Source organism: Cupressus sempervirens, chromosome 1, assembly GCF_028749045.1.
Source record: "Cupressus sempervirens isolate cs-2001-9-10 chromosome 1, ASM2874904v1, whole genome shotgun sequence".
In the NCBI taxonomy this organism is placed as follows: domain Eukaryota; kingdom Viridiplantae; phylum Streptophyta; class Pinopsida; order Cupressales; family Cupressaceae; genus Cupressus; species Cupressus sempervirens.
The window spans coordinates 895264263-895282402 of NC_143118.1; the positions used below are offsets into that span (position 1 = coordinate 895264263).

The 18140-nt window shown below is 36.8% G+C and overlaps 1 protein-coding gene across 2 annotated transcripts in view; it reads left to right on the forward strand.

Moving 5' to 3' along the window:
• LOC149580743 (uncharacterized) overlaps positions 1-17790 on the forward strand; it is a 62608-nt gene extending 44818 nt beyond the window's left edge. For both annotated transcript variants that reach the window (XM_089793346.1, XM_089793355.1), the window contains exon 3: positions 17348-17790. In XM_089793346.1, coding sequence (XP_089649472.1) covers positions 17348-17428 — 81 coding nt within the window. In that variant the 3' untranslated portion in view covers positions 17429-17790. The remainder of the gene's footprint in view (positions 1-17347) is intronic.
• The last annotated feature ends 350 nt before the right edge of the window (positions 17791-18140 follow it).

Sequence of the window (18140 nt, forward strand, 5' to 3'; positions counted from 1 at the left end):
AACTTATAAAAACTGAACCTTCTAATGTTAAAGCACTTTCAAATCAGTCTTGAAAAGAAGCAATGATTGAAGAATATAACTCTATACTAAAAAATGATGTATGAGATGTTGTACCAAGACTTAAAAACAAATCATTTGTTTCTTCCAAATGGCTGTTTAAAATTAAACATGCATCTGATGGCAGCATTGAAAAGTACAAAGTCAGATTTGTAGCACGAGGTTTCTCACAGAAAGAAGGCATTGATTATGAAAAAAACATTTGCTCCAATTGCTAGATATACTTCAGTTAGAACCATCTTGGCTATTGCAGCATCCAAGGGATGAAAGGTTCATCAAATGGATGTCAAAACGTTCCTTAATGGCAAAATTGAAGAAGTTTATATCGAACAATCAGAAGGATTCAACACTCGTGACAATGACAACAAAACTCATGTTTGTAAATTAAAGAAAGCCCTTTATGGTCTCAGATAGGCTCCTAGAGTGTGGTATGAAAGGATAGACAACTATCTAATGAAGTTAGGATATTCTAAAAATGAAGCTAATCCTAACTTATACTTCAAAATAGATGGTGATGATATGATCATTCTTGTGTTATATGTTGATGATTTGTTGATAATAGGTGATGAACATTTCATAAAGAAATGTGAACAAAAATTCATAGCAGAGTTTGAAATGAAAGACTTAGGTCTACTTCACTGCTTTCTTGGATTAGAAGTCTGGCAACAGAATAACTATATTCTTCTAAATCAAGAAAAATATATAGTCGACATTTTGACAAAATTTGGAATGATGGAATGTAAACCATCTGCTACTCCTGTGGAAGTAAATCTATACAAGTTGAGGGATGATATGATCAATTTAGAACCTACAGATTCTACTTACTACAGGTAGATTATTGGATCTTTAATGTATTTGGTGAATACTTGTTCTGGCATATGTTGAGCTACTAACACCTTGAGTCAATTTATGTGTGAATCAAAGAAGATAGATCTACATGCAGCTAAATACATTTTGAGATATCTAAAGGGTACTATTGGAATGAGAATCAAATATGATAAAGTCAACATCGAACTTCATGGATATTCTGATTTTGATTGGGCAAGTAGTCCTACTGAACGTAAGAGTACTTTTGAATATTGCTTCAGTCTAGGATTTGGTATGGTTTTTTGGTCCAGCAGAAAACAAACTTCAGTTGCATTAAGTTCCACCGAAGCAGAATATATTGCATCTTCTTCAGGTGCTAGAGAAGTGGTATGGCTATGGAAGCTGTTAACAAATTTGTTCAAAAGACCTTTGAAGCCCACTGCGATTCATTGTGATAATCAAAGTTGCATCAAGCTTTCAACCAATCCAGTTTTCCACAATCGCTCCAAACATATTGAAATTCCTTACCACTACATTCGAGATGTGGTGAATCGAAGAATCATTCAACTAGAGTACATCTGTATTAATGAGCAAATAGCTGATATCTTTACCAAGCCTCTTGCTAAAGTGAAGTTGAAATACTTAAGAGAAAAACTTGGTATGATTAATTTGTAATATTGAATATTGAATTAAATTTTTTAAATTCATGTGAGTTTATGCTTCTATTGTTGTTTAGTCACATCAGATATGTAATGAAAGGTTACGATCTTTCATGAACATATTTATTTAGAAGGTAATTTTTTGCAAGGTGATGATCTTGCAAATGAAAGGCCCGTTATCATGGACATCTCTACATATTGCTTTGGGCAATTAGAGATCATAGATAACGAACTCATTTGTTACCATGGACATCTCTAGATATTGTTTCGGACAATTAGAGATCATGAGTAACAAATTTTTTATGTTATTACTATGGACATCTTTGGATATTGCTTCGGGCAATTAGAGATCATAGATAACACATTTATTATGATTACTCTAGATATTGTTTCGAACAATCAGAGATCATAATGTACATTACAATAGTGTTCATAGCTTGGTGATTTTTTTATTTGACCAGTCACTATTTTACAGTGTTAAGATTAGATAAAGTAATCAGATATTCTATTCTGAAATCTAAAGTATATTACTTCTCCCTTGCTAAGAGGGAGTGTTGATGTATAGCATCTGTAGAAGTAATCTGTCATGTGCAAACCTGTATCATACTTATCTAGATAATCATTATTATTGTTCTCTCTCTCTCTCACACACACACACACACACACACATATGAGTTGTTAATGATTTCAATGAACATGCGATTGATACTATTGACGACAGATTAGATAATTTACAGACTGTCTTGTATTATTGCCGATGGCAATGATGTAAGTCGATGGCATTGCCGATTGCTTGTATTAAGCAATATTGATTTACTGTTAACTAATCATTAGTTATGCCCTGTAGAGGCATGACCCTATGTGGGCAAAGACCACGTAGAGTCATGACTCTATGGGTCATAACCGTTGCACACTTATATATATCAAATGTAGATTGATGGGAATGGCATCTATTCACGGCATCTTAGACCCAACGATCTGCATAACAAACATTACAAATACTTTGAGTACTTCTCCTCTGCAATCTAATTTGCAGGATCATTATCATATACAAGATACATTCCATAATAATCAGCAACATACATAGAAGGAGATTTTGCATGTAAGCAATTCAAAGATCACCATTATTTGAAGAACGACTCTACTCTACTGTGGTACAAGTAAGAGTATCTATTGTTCCCATATTGATTGTAATAGTTCTATCTATCAGAGATTCACAAAACTAACAAAAACAATAGTGTTGGAGGCAAAGCAGGTCTCAACAACCTATTTTAAGATCAAAGCAATAATAAATTAAAAATTAGGAGTCAAGATTAAAATTAAAATTTAAAAACGTAGAAAGTTTTCTAAAGTGACTAGATTTCTAGAACAGGGTTAAATTTTAAACAATTGAACTTACCTTCAAGAGCTCCAGTTTTGAAAATTGTCTTAATATGGTTTGCGTCATATGGTGGTTCGCAACAAACATTTGGATATCATGTGTCTCTTCATACATTGTTTTATCCACTCAACCTTAGTGCCATTTTTTTGCAGCATTAGGTTGAGTGATTGCACAACACAAGGTGTCCAAAAAATGTGTTCATATCGCTCCTCAACCAATTAGCCGTCAACCCTACAATTCTTGGCGTTGTTGGTTACTACTTGAACAACATTCTTAGGGCCAACTTGCTCAATGACTTTGATGAGAATGCTTGCAATGAAAGGATTGTCCTTAACCTCTCCTTCACAATCCACAACTTTAAAAAACATGGCACCTTGAACAGACACTGCAATAACATTCATTGAAGGATGATTTTCACATCTTTCCATCCATCTGATACTATTGTCACAATTGTTTCAATCCATGAATCCTTGATGGGCAGCATGCAGCCTCTACACGGTCCACCTCATCATCCAATAACGTGGTGCATATCTTCTCATAACTAGGGCCCTTGAACCCTTTTGGAGCCTCATTAATTGCTACCACTATGTATTGCCAATACGGTGAGAGAACAACATTAAATGACAATCCATTTGCATAGACACATCTTGCTGATTGACAATGTCTCTCACTTCATTTTGAAATGATGTTTCGAAGGGTCCCATTGTTCTTACTTACAACTTGCTGTTGAGAACACAAGAATGGATGGCCCTTTGTGGGTGGTTCATTGGGACTGGTAGTTGAAGACATAGATGATATTTTCCCTTTCTTTGAAGGCCTACCACTTTTCAGTGGATGAGAAGAATTTGCCCTTCCAACAACTTCCTCTGCTTGTTTTTGTTCTTGAATGTACTTGTTCACAATGTGATTTGGAAGGAGGCTTTTAGGTAACACTTCGTTAACTCTTGGCTTCCCGGTACAAAATTTAATGCCTTTTTGAGGAATAAACACAAATGTGTGCTCGCTCTACTATACGAGCTACTAAATTCCTTTTTGCAATGGCTGCAAATTCACACATAACCTCCTCCACTTGGCATTGGTCGAATCCTTTCCACATATTTCCAAAGTGGAGAGCATCTATTGATTTTGAAGTGTGTTTCCAACGCTAGAAGCACTTGCAACCATTCTTTAATTCTACAAAGATTACACAATAAATAAAAGAAAAATGAAAAAAGCTCTTTTATGTACACAAACTGTAATGAATAGATGTACACAAACTATAACTGATGGATGTACAAAAAGCTTAGAAAAGTACCTCAATCAACAATGAATATATTATAGTATTATTTAGACTATCACAAAACACTACCTCCTTTTTATATTTGTCATTTTAAGAAGAAAAGCTGTCTTAGATTTGCAGACCCAAAAAAGGAATCGTTGCCTATAGTGAATGGTTGTTTCCCAACCTTGAAGTGCGAATGCAAGCAAAGGGAAACCAAAAGGACAAAGGGAAGTTCGAACACGTGCATATACAAATTGTTGCTTTCATAAAACTGCCTATGCAAACATACCAAAAAGTCTATTGTTTTAGGTCTAGGGAGTTTGTATAGATTAAAAGTCCAAAAAGCACTTAATGAAAAGTAAACAAAATTTGGCGTTTTCCCCCAAATTCGCTCTCAAGACAGCAAAATCCTATCCGGATTCGTCAATCAGTTTAAAAAGTCAGGCGAAATTCCTTATGAATTCAACTAGGGTTCAAAATATCAAATTCTCAGTGAATTTGTCATAGTAGAAATGAATTTGGACAGAATATGAACCAAACTCAAATTTTGAGCTAATCAAATTTCAACTTCGACCTTGTTGATGTGAGTTTTATTCCACTACAAGATGCAAAATCAAATACTTTATGTTTCAAGGAGAAACACCAAACACTCAATCCTCTCTTGATATAATAAGATCATCTCTCATGCTAAGCTTGCAAAGTAAGATCATGAAATGACTTCAAGGTTCCCTTCAATGGTGGATACTTGCTCAGTGATATAATGTGATTTTCTCGTAATCACTTAGGGGACTTGTGCTATTCATTCAATGGACATCAACTGCTTGCACTTCTAAAGGTTTAGCTTTACAATGTGCAATGAAAATATGGTTTGACTTTTCTCGTTTGGCTCCAACGTAAACTTCTGTTGGTAAGCAAATTGTTCTTTCTGATTCTAACTCTTAAATGCCCAAACTATGAACAATATCTGATTACAAATAGTTGAAATGTTGCTTTCTGAAAAGGCTAACTTCTCTCTGGATTAATAGGTACAACTCCCTATTGTGGATTTGCAATGAATTATGTTTTGTTCCTAAAACTTATATGGAGGTGTGTTCTTGACCCGAGAATAGGAGAGGTAAAACCGAGCCAGGCCTAAACCGGGTCTAACTCAGGCAAGAAGTGATTTCTGAAGAATTGATTAAGTTCATGAACCCACACATCTTATGAACTCACAAAGCTTAATAACTTGAAGTGGCATAATAACTAATACTAAACAGATTCAGCTAGAATCTAGGCTACAGAGAAAGAAAGATTAATTGAAGCAAAAAACATCTAATGAGATTTCTCTTTGAAAATGCAATGACACTACTTATCACATCCGTTCACTACTTCGAAACAGGGGAATGAAACTCTATTCGTTCCGTGCTCCAATTTAGATTAAAGAGAAAACATGTCATGAATAATTAACATAAATGGAACAGAAAATAATTGATACAAAATACCATTCAATTGACTCTGCAACATCAAGTACTTCACACCAAAAATTAGCCAACCTTTTATTAATCTTTCAATTTCATACATATAGGATTTTGAGACGATCGTTACCATAGAAGTTCAATCGGTTCATCTCCTCAAAAGAATGACAAATGGCAAGAAACCAGTTTGTCGTATTACAATGATTACATCAAAAAATGAAAGAGGCGGAACATGAATCACTTCGCCTTCTTTCCCTTTTCAACTTTTGCCCTATATGCCTTAGCAGCAACCATGATTGGGATTAGCTCTTCATGCGTAGGCACGTGTATGTTGGTGTATCTCAAGAGCCACTTAGAATGCTCCCTAGCTAAATCCTTCACAACATTCAATCGATCTTGCAATTCCTCCGTGGCCACGTGTATCCATCCGTCGAGTCTCTAGAGTTTCGCAACTCGGTTTTGATTACTGGAGGATATATTCGTTAGACTATCTATGAATTTGGAGAAATTTTCCTGCATGATGGTTATTCCAATGAGTCCTTTCCCTTGGCCACTAGTCTGCGAATTTGTATGCAATCCCCTCATGAGCTCAAAACTTCTGTCTTGGCCCTTCTTTACTTTCTCCTCTGTTTCCTTAAGTCCTTTCTTTGCTAATAGGATCATTTCTGATTTGAACTGCATGCTTTGAAGCCATTCAAACAAAGGTTCATCTCCCTTGGGCAAGATTGTTGCTTCGACAGCTTCCTTTTCCTTCATTTGAATAATCATCTTCAGAAGAGAGATACAATCATCACTCTTCACTCTTTCTCTGGCCAAAGTATTTCTATTTGCCAAGATGTTATCCTTCTCTACTTCTAATCTTAGGACGACATTGCCAATTTGCTCTATAATAGAGACTCCCTCTAATTTGAGCTTCTCAGTCTAGTCCTTATCAATTGGCCAAAGTGCCTATCTTCTTAAAGCTGAGAGATAAGGGCTTGAGCTTCGGTAGCAATAGGATTACTTGTTATTGACATTCCGAAGATACTTGCCAATGGAGTGACCAATTGTCTAATAAATCTGTTTAGCTCTTTTATCTCCGTCTTCATCCTAACCTTTGACAACTTGAGGCTCTCTAGTTGTCCTTCAATTACTTCATTGGTTGACTTCCACAAGCCAACCTTGGTGTTGTGTCTGGCCTCTCCAAGATCCACCGAGTGTAGAGTGAAATCATCTGCGGTCATATCTTCCATCCACCCATCCTTGGTGGGCTTCACAATCTCCATTGTTAGGTACCTAGTTTCAGGATCTTGTTGAAGGATAGACAAGGTCTTTTGCTTCTTAACCTTACTCAAAGCAGATCCAGAACAAACTGCAAGAGATAAGCTATCCTTACTGGGAGCACCTTCATCCTTCCTCTTTCTTTTTTTCTCCAAAGTGTCCTCCAACCAGGAATCTATGCCTATCACCTTAGAGGCCGTCCCAAGTGAGTCTATGCTAAACATCTTCTTCTTGATTGGAGTGATTGCCATCGCAGTCGAAGAGGGGTTCTTTGGGGCCTGAGAAATGAGCTTGGAAGAGCTCTGGCCTTTCTTCGCCTTTGAGGTTTTCTTAGCTGCCTCATCAGATCTAGTAGATTCACTGCTATTGCTCCTTCCATCTCCCAAATCCACTATATGCACTGGGGAGCTACTTGGTTGTAGAAGTGTAGCACTTACTTGTGGAACTGGGCTTTGATGAGGTGAGGGAATTGGGGTGACATGAGGACAGGGAACTGGGGTAATGGCACTATCGTTTGACTCCTCCGTCTTCTTCTCAGCATCAGTTTGGGTTCCAATAACTGGGAAGGAGCCATCCTGACAAGTCCTAGCCATAGGGGTGTTCTTGTTTGGAGGTTGGTCACCTCCCCCTGATGGTTGAGCTGGCCCTTGAGTGATGGCCAAGGTTACACCTATTGTGCCACCTTGAGAGAAGGAAGGAGCTGCAGCTGCTGGAGAAGCTTGAGCTGATGTACTTTTACTTCTACTCTTCGTAGTAGTCCATTCGACCCACTTTCTAGTTCTTTTGATGATTTGGTCCATCATGATGTCTAAATCCTCCTCAACATCTTTGTAAGGCTCCGAACTGATAGGAGTGCCTCTTAACTTAGTCAGATATATATTACTATACATATGTTGCTCATCATCCTGCAATCCTTCAACATCAAGATTGATATTATATGTTTTTATTTGCTCCACTGTGAGCCTGGTGAAAGCACAATCTCGACTTTCAAATTCATCTTTACAATCTTCTCAATAATCTTCAACAGTGGTAATGTGTTTGATCACACTCCCAATTTGCAACAACTCTCTAGCGTATTTGTTCAGATCAAACATAGGTCTCAGGACCTCATAAATCTCCAATTTGTATCTCATCTCGAACACTTTAAGCATATTCTTTGCGTCAGATCGGGACTCGCAACTGAAAGCTCCTACTTTCATAGGGAACTCATATCCCTTCTTCTTCAAGCTCCCACTCAACATGTTCACTTGGATCGCCTGCCTCATGATCTCAATCAGCACGATCATGTCGCTTAGATATCTGGGTAGCTTCAAAGGGAATCCATCGAAAGCTGCAAGGCGCAAATACGAGAAAGATGAGAATTGGATAAAATAGCTTCCAAACTGGCTAATAGCCGCCATTACCTTTGGGTTGAATATCCTCTCTAGGCATCCCTGAAGCTCCCTGCAAATTCTCATAGTGAATGCATCATTAACTTTGACATACTCCGCATAACTATTTTGCAATTGCAAACATGGATAGAACTCATAACACTTCACATCATCAGGAAAATTTTCTATCCTTGGGAGGCTCGGCCATAACTGTAGAGAAGCTAGCATGTAAATCAGAAAGGAAGACATATATAAGGTGTTGTAGAACTTGGCAGCACTAAGAGCATTGGAAAGATTTTCACTTACCTCATGAGCCCAGTCAATATATTGAGTATCTGAACAGATAACTTGTACCAAAAAGAAATATTGTTCAACGAAATATAGAGCTTCTACCTCACCTTTCAGTTTGTGCAAGAGAACTAGAATGTCTACAATCTAGGGTTTGAGATTGGTACCAAAAAGGGTCTTAGGGACCTTACTCTTGGCGCTCTGCGGTTTTTGAAACCAAGATTGCATAATCTCCTTCCTCCAAACCATCTTCTTAGCGGAGAACTTAGAAATTGCTCCTCCCATTGTCAAATCCGACAACTCTTCCCGTTCTGGAACTCAGAGACAATTCACTGCAGTTTGCCTATCAATAGAGATCAACATTGTATCACCTGGTAACACAATCTGTCTGGTATCTGAATTGTAGTGATTTATGGATTCATAAACCAATTCTGGAGCTTGGATTGCCACCGGGAAACCAGCTGCTTCCACTAGGCCACATCCTTGGAGCTTCTCAATTATGGGATGAATCGGCTCTAATTTCAACCTCCTTTGAAAATCTTGCATATCATAAAAACAAAGTGAAGTAGCTATGAAATTCTGCAATGTGGACTTGATTCCATTCAGCCCATCAAAACCCGCAAACCTGGTTGCCATTCTGTCTGAGAATGAAATGAGTTGAAAATTTGAATCTAGAAAAAGAACAGGATATTGAATTCACAAATACAGGCTATTTGAAAAAGTCATGCAATTTTAACAAAATAATAGTTCAAGAAAAAGCAGTAGTTTGAGTAACTGTTACGTTTCCATCTATATAGGAGTCTCAATTCGTCCGTTGATCTTCAAGATTCGCGCCACACGAATAAATTAAAGGATAAATCCGTTGAAACAGTAAATGTGGGACCTCTAATGGATATTTCAGCGTCTTTTCACTGTTTCTGTTGGCCCAACGGTAACTTTCTATTCTTTCATACCTACTTTCCCATTTCCCATTAAGTTTCGAGAAATTATAAACGGAGTACCCTGTAAGAAAATATCCCCCTAATCAAATTTTGCTTAGTATATCTTTCCCGCAATGGTTAGATTGTTTCCGTTATCATCTTAAGATGTTTTGTGTACAATTTCTGGGTCCAATCCGCTTACCAAGTTGATTTTCTTTTGAATGCAGAAAATCGTCCTCATGGATTGAAAACTTGCCGAGGAGAAGATGATTTTCATTTCTCCACCCAAGCTTTCTTTTAACTTTATCTTTTGAGTTAATATTTCCTTTTGGGTTCGGACAAGTTTAAAAGGACTACGAAACTCGAAAGGGACCCACTTCCTTGTTTCTTTTCCTTTACAATTGCCTTTGGTAGAAAACGAACTTCATGGGTTGAAAACCCATCAAGAAGTCAATTTTGAGTTTTCCGCTTGAGATGATTTTGAGCATTGTGATGAACCTTGAATGATTCCCAAGGTAGTATATCATAGTGAAAACATGAATTTACCATAAGATATCTCATTATCTTCTTACATGGATTCGTATGCATAGTTTGTTGCTCTTTGCGGGAAATTGCCTTCATGGGTTGAAAACCCGCGGAGGAGAAGGCAAAGCTCAATTTTCCGCAAGCTTCTTCTTTTCATGGAAAATATTGTAAGCCATGAGCAAACTCAGTTTTGTGAATAATTTTTACATGTTGCAAGAATCTCCATCGGATTAGGTACTAAGCTACCCGTAAGACTCACAACATAAAGGAAAATCCATTAGGCTATGAAATGTGGGGGAAGGGAAAGATGAAAAATCTAATAAACATTCTTTCCACCTAAGGGAACTTAAAACTAGACTTGGACATACCTAGGCTTAACTAAGACACAAAATTCTCCACTTTTGCAAAATGTTTTACAGGGTGAAAAGTGGGGCAACAACTTCTAACCTATATTTCTATATCTACTTCTACTATGAAGCAAGGAATCATGGATGGACTTGAACTCTACTAGATGTAGCTTAATCAATGACTCCACCACCTAGTGCAAGCTTCTAAGGATATACTCAAATGGTTTTCAAATCAATATCCACCCTCTTCAATCCCATCAATGGATGCAAACTAAAGATTGGATATCAATTGAAGTTAAGTACTTTCACTAGCTCACGACACAAGGCACTCCTACCATCAGTGAGAGGCTAGTGGCCTAGTTAATATTCGAGCCAAGAAAGTAACATCCACAATTCTTTCATCCAAGTAAACTACTGCTAAACAACATGAAATGAAATCCTAAGGTAAGTGAGGAAATATGGATCACCGTTCAATAATGCAAATTTGATCACAACAATTCACCATGCAAGACACAACAATGAAAAGTAGAGCAAATTTGACATTATCTTACCAACAAAATCTCCAACAAGTCCTGCTTTACAAATGAGAGGGGCGGGGTTTATATAGGAGCCCCAATTACAATGAACAACCAAGATTGATTTGAAATCAATGATCTAGATTAATCCATTACAAACCCTAATTAGTGCAACCAAAAGTAGCCAATAGAAATGAAGCACCACAAAATAAGCCAATGAAAAATTTCAATGGCCCAAGGACTGATAAGAAACAAGGAAGCCGCCTAGTCACCATACAACTCATCATCCAAGATGTACACTCCATTCTCCTCCCTTTTAGCTAAATCAATGCTCTTAAGTAACAGTTCACTGAGTTCCTTCATGTCAATACTAGGAATGCCTACATGTTGTAACTCCATGATCTCTAACTTCTCCATCCACCACCTTATCCTTGGGGATTCTTCATCGTTCTTGTACTTATTTCTCTTGGCTGGATGCACTTTACAATACTTGAAGCCTTGGTATTCCCACCTCCATCGTCTAGAATTCTTCTTTTTCATTGAACAGCCGCCCATCCGGCTGGGGCATCAGGCTCAACTATCCCTGTTGCGGGGAAAATTATAGGCTAGGCTATGGCTCTATGGGGCATCCTTGCAGGGGTGGGAGGAGAAGGGGCCCCTTATAATAGTAGGGTGCTGAGATCAATCCCTTGAACACATTAACTTCTTCTTTGGCATATTAAATTTTCCTTAATCCACTTCTTCGTATGGATTGATCATCATCAAGATCACTCCTCGGATGGGAATCTTGTCCTTGGATTCTTTTTGCTCTCGGCCTCAAACTTTTCCTTATGTCCTTGCTTGATGATGGTTTGATCTTGGGATAATTCCTTAAGCTTGATCATTGAATAATCTTTCCTTTGTTCCAGTTTCGAAGTGCATCATCTTGAAGTGCTGTCCTTTGAACTCAATCACTTTCAGGCTAGTCCTCTTTCATTTGCTATTCTTGGCCTTTAGCTTCAACTTGTCTTCCACCTTCCTTTGTTCACTTCCTTGTGAATGTCTCTGTTTTTTATCTGAACATGATTGCTGGTACAACGCTCAAAATTAGAAATGATTTAAGACAAGAATATATTAAGTCTAGTTCATGAAAGTGCTTGAATGTATCCGTGGATCAAACAATAAATATCGCACTTAGTTTTAAGGAACTAATCCAAGGAAAAAACAATCGAAATGCAAACAAACTTATGAAGTCTGATTTTCAAACCAGTCATGATAACATCCTCAAATCAATCCCATTAACTTATCAAATAACTCCAAGTCATGACTTAGGACTCCCACAAGACCTTGGAAACAAACAACAATCCAATCATGACAGAGAACTAGTTACTTGGAATAATTAAAACTTCTGAAGACAAGACTGCAATTTCATTTTAATTTCTCCTAAGATGATCTCAACGTTCCAGATTAAGCAAATTCTATGCCCATGGACTCATTAGTGAACAATAAACAAAATGATCAAGCGCTAAAACCAAGTTCATGATCAAAATCAACCAAAAGTTTTCTGAGGACAAGTTTGAAAATGAGTTGTAATTGATCGAAACCATGCTAGAAACCCATGCACAATAATTGTAAAGAAGGTTTGGAACCTAAGTTTGCACTAATCCGTGAGTTAGAATAACGATCCATCGGTTAGAAAAAAAGAATCAGCTGATTTTCTGAAGACAACCCATCTGAAAATTAGTTTCGAATAGGTCCAAACACAAGGCCAATCCAAACACAAGGCCAAACCTTTATAACCACACTACTACCAGGACAGCTCAAGCAGAAAATGAAAGAGGGGGTCCCTATTTGCAATGGGGCAATGGTGTGAAAACTTTACTATAGGCCTGTAAGGAACAGATATGTAACTTAGCTTATCATCCAAAAATAACAATTTCAACTAGTGTAACTCATCTGCAAATAGAATATCTATAGTAAAACTCTATAGTTGGTGATTGTAATGTCAATTTTTGGGAAAATCTTAACTTAGGTCTTATAAACAATATTATCAAACATCAAAGTATTTATATCAAGAAACTTGCATTCAAATAATCTCTATTAAAATCTGCTATCCTAAAATCATTTATATCTTTTTCATATCTTACTTTCCACAGTCAACCAGTTTGGTATCCGATGGAGAAGCTTGATAGGATGTCGGGAGACTGTCTTCCTCAGCCAAGTTGAAGGACATGGAATGAGCCTCCAAGTCATTTGGCCCCTTGGCCCACAAGTATGGTAGGAGCTCTGGTTCATCCATCTTGGGGTGGTGTGTTTGATAAGGGGGGAATGGTACTGCTGCATCTTCCTATAAAACATTTCACATTGATTCTAAACATGATCGGTGATGGAAATTGGGGAAATAATTACTTATCCCATATTTCTTGCTAGGATGTCAGGAGATTGTTTTCCTCGGTCAAGCCCAAGGACGTGGAATGAACCGTTCGGTCCTTTGGCCCACAATTATGGCAGGACCTCTAGTCCCCCAACTCGGGGTGGTGTATTTGATGATGGAAGACCAGTAATGGTGCATCTTTCTACCAGATTTATGTTGAGATAAATAGATTAATACAATAATACTTTGCCAATTCCTTTCCTTAATATTATGCTGTTTTTGAACTCTTTTTCTAACCTAAACCTGATTATTTTATTTTCACTTTATTTCTATTCCTGTTGCCCTGGTCGAGTGTTTGAAATTCCATATTTTTTAGTTTAAAATGAGCCAAAACATGCCTCACTTCAAGCTTCAGAATGGTCAGACTTTTATCAAACATTTAGTGATTTTATAATTCCAAGGTCTCTGTCTCGTTCCCAGCTTCATCTGACACTTAGAATTATTGAAATCCAACACCCGAGTCCCAAGTTATGATAGGTTAATGAAAGCTCTCAAAACACGTGTTTTCAATCAGAACATTAACCTTTAAACGTTAAGAGGTCAAGAAATTGGGTTCAAAACACGTAATTTCATTCGAATTCTTAACCTCCCTACCCAAAAAGGAGTTAATTAAAGCACTTCAAAGTTCAAACACCCATTTTGAACACCAAACATTGACCTACAAAACCAAGCGGGAAGCTCTAAAACACATTTTGCAGCCCAAATGTTAACCTGGTTTGTCAAATGAAAGGAAAGAAGTTAATAAACCTCTATAAAAGTTTGTTATTTTGCAGTGCCTCATGAAGTAAGGAACTTTGTGAAACACAAGGTTATAAAGAAATGATCTCAAAGTACCAAACATACTCATGGTGACCCTGTTTCAAAACCATTCTCAGTTCACGCAGGCTTCTGAGTATGCTATGGAATGTGCCTGCACCCCTCCATATGATTGGTGTATGGTGAGATGTTTAGATGATTAATGGATGTTAAGACGTTGCAGATCTCAAATTGGCAAGCATGGAAAAAGCACATTGATCGTTTGACATTGCCTCAGAGGAACCCTGTCGCATGAAAAATGATAATTACAGATGTTATAGTTATTTAGAAGTGAATGGAAAATAGCAACGGTTGCGGCTGAGAAGGAATGCAATATGTTTGACAAAATTCCCCTTTAAAGTAACAGTGCTGACTCCATTAGCTTAGTCAAATCTTGCACCAAATGTCTTGTCCCTGTCAGCAGTATGGAATGTACCCGCGATCCCATGGAATGATGCCTCAATGTTTAATAGAGTTTATCGAATAGAATTGTTGTGAAGAGAATCTCATCAGCATGTATCGATCACCTGGTAACATGAAGATTGAGACATTTGAACAGGCAATTTGGGTATACAGCTGCGGCCAAACATGTTCCTTCTGTAATGGAGCACGACAACCAAAGTTCCTCGGTGATCAAATTCAAGGGATAGTGAGCTGTGTGACATGATGCGCATGGAGAAGATGGTAGGTATCTTGAATCTTGATTGATGATCCAATGATCTCAAAATATGTTGATCCCCCTTTTATATCTTATGTTTGAGGGAGTCACAAATCTTTGTTTCATGCCCTTTGACCATTCATTAAACTTAAATAAGTATATAATATATTGATTTTAGATTCTTTTATTCTAAAGATTCTAATTTATTATTTGTCATTTGACATTTGTAATGAAATCCTTTTTCAAAAAGGTAACATTACGGTATGATGTAACACCATTTTGCCTCCAACTCCTAAGTACCACGACATCTTCTGTCTGGCCACTTGTTTTTGGCTATTGTCCACCTTTTTGGTTTCACATGTAAGCTGGTGTGCAGTAGTTCATTGCTGATCCATTAACATTTTTGCTTTCCATTGCATTTCTGCTTCTACATAGTTCTTTTGTGCAGGGTCAGATGAAGGATTGAAATGATTGATATAGTAATCTCTTTTCCACCTTGCTCACAAGCTTTCTTTGACTATTTCTTGCATGTAGTTTTTGATTGCCTGATTGTTATTTGGGCACTCTTTTATGCTATTACCCCACATTTCATTCACTTATGATTTTGTTTCATCCATATGCTCTTCCTTCTATCTATTTTGTCTTCTGCCACCATTTTGGACCATTATGACACCTCCATTTTCTCTAGCCTCTTTAGATATCTTAATCTCCCGTTCATAGTTGATGCCTTTACAAGAAAGGCACCAGCTTCAGCTAAGGCAAATCTCATAGTGAACAAACAATTACATTTTGAGGCTACTTGTGATTAGATGTTCTTGTAATCCCTCTATTTGTCTCCACTTCGTTGTTAATGTGTTACTGCCCCAAACTTCAGACTGTAATACCACCACTAGCGACCCTAAAGAACTTTCTTCATCTTCCAATCCCACAATTTGCAGGAAATATTGAAGTTCTTTCTAGCATTGAGTTTGTGCAATGCAAGTTTTTTTGCTACAGGTAGCTGATAAAGTCGTCGTAGCATTTTAAAATTGCTTTCATTGAGCATATATGTAAGAGTTGCTTCATTGGATAGACTTCAATAGATCCGTTAATCTAGATTGTGTCATGGCCCAATCAGGTTTACCTGTTTTTTGGATCATGGCTTCCCAACTGAAGACTTCTGGTGACCAAAAGTTTCAACACCTTATCAAGTGTGGTAATTTTTTTCCTGACATCTTCTTTGAACATCCTATTGGCCATTCAAGGCAATTTCCTCATCAATATGATCCATAGTTATAGAACACTGCTAGTGCGTGCAGAACTTGTAAGTATTAGTTTGAGAAATCTGTAATTGAGCAGCCATGACAAAAAAGCTTGCCATTGTGTCTATAAAATCATTAAAAAAAGCCAAAAATCACTGGTAGTTGATAAAAATTGTAATTGTAAACGACTCAACTAGACATTTCTGACTGCTAAAACATTTTTTTAACAGCTTGTTTGCAGTGTCCATGCTTCAAAGATGAAGAATGGGTATTGTTCCAGCATAAAACTCCATCAATGTTTCTCTGCCTATTCCTCCTATCTAACCTTATTTGACATCAGTATTTCTCTGTTAATTAACATATTGATTTATGCAATGAATATGTTCCATTTCCATATCTTTGCAAATAGGGCTCCAGATTATTTGAAGTGAAATAAATTAATTCCCACTGAGAAATATGAGTTTGGAGGTATTTTCTTTTCTTATTTTTTCAAGTTTTAAAAAATACAAGAATTTTGTTTGCTCAATATGTACATGGACACATTAATTTAAATTTATAAATAAAGAACTATTTTACTTGTTCACTTTATTTATTTATTATTATTTAAGAGTCTGTTTTACTAATAATAACATTTACCTAATTTACTCAAAGGGGACTGGTGGAGATTAAAAGGCTCTGTTAAGAAGGGAGTAATACAAAATATATGTGCTGTGGCAATGCATTTTTATTTTAGTTTAATAATGCACCTATTTCTGAGGGTTGTTTGGCAAGGGTTATGTCAGACAAGACACACCTTTTGCAATGATCCATCAAACCTTGAAACAATTCTTGGATGTTACATGTATCATGCATTTGACTTCTGACTTTTAGACTTCGAAAAAAATTAATGGAAAACAGCTTCACAATAGTGGTCGTGAGTGCTCCAGCCTTACGTGGGTTCCTGTGGATTTTTCTTTTGTCAATGCTTTATATATGTATTCACAGCGTTCATAACTCTGAAGAATCTAGAGTGAAGCTTCTGCTTCGTCTCTGTAGAGAGGATAGGCCTTATACCAACAGTTGTATGAACATGCATTCAGATCCGTCTAAATTGACGCATTTCATGGTTGAAAGTTGAAACTTAAAGGTTTTTCTATATTTGTGTATATCTAGAAAATGATTCTATAATACAGCATCTAACGTGTGAGGATCAAATTCATTTTATACAACAAAAATATGTAATGTCAAGTCACTTTTTAATAGCTTTGGATGTGGTCAATATCCATATTTGTATTTAGATTTGTCATTTCTTGCATATCTGTATTTAGTTTTTTTATTTCTTGTTTTGTGATTCTATTGATTGTCTAGTATTGCAGAAGTCTCCCTTCATTTTGTATGATTTTTCTTATCTTTGCAGCAACGTCCACATTATCCAGTTCGTCCAATTCCATCTCAGCTGTGGTGCAAAAACTTTCCAGAGCCACCAGATTCAAAATAGATGTATGGTTAGTTGCAGCATTTAGAAATCGAACATGGTTTTCATAGATTTGGAGCATGTATTGTGAATTTCTCAAAACAATAGTCTCTCCAGTCTTAAGAATTTCTCACATTTGCTAAGCTAATTCGCTTGTTTTCTATGTTGAATAATTGTTAAAAGGTCATAATTACTTAAGAATGGAAGATCTTATTTGAAAACATATACTCTACTTCACAAATTGTTAATTGAGGGAAGATACATAAACTCCACAGTATTGAGGAATACTCTCATTCTTTCCTTGTTATTACGTCTTTAAACATTGCCATTTACATAAAAGGCTAGGTTTGGATTGAATACCAAGAAGGGTGCTTATTGCATAATCACTAATTTCTCTAATGGTTATACTTCTAGCATGCCGCTTCATGATTTTTTTTGTGTTAAATTTTAATGACCTCAAAGGTCCTTCCCTTGCTGGAAGAGACCATTAAAATCACATTAATTCTTTTTGATCGTTTTATGAAAATGGTTGACCCCTTCTGATGGGAAGGTATTCTATCCTTCAAAATGAAATCACATCTAGTTTTCCAATAATAAAGGGAAGCTAACTTTATGTTTGTTGCCTTGGTATTACCTTGTTCCAAATTTTAAAATTTCTTTACTCTAGAAGTGGAGAGGAACATCTAAGTTCAAGCTCCGAAACAGATAGGGGTTTATCCAAAATTTGGTAGTTGTT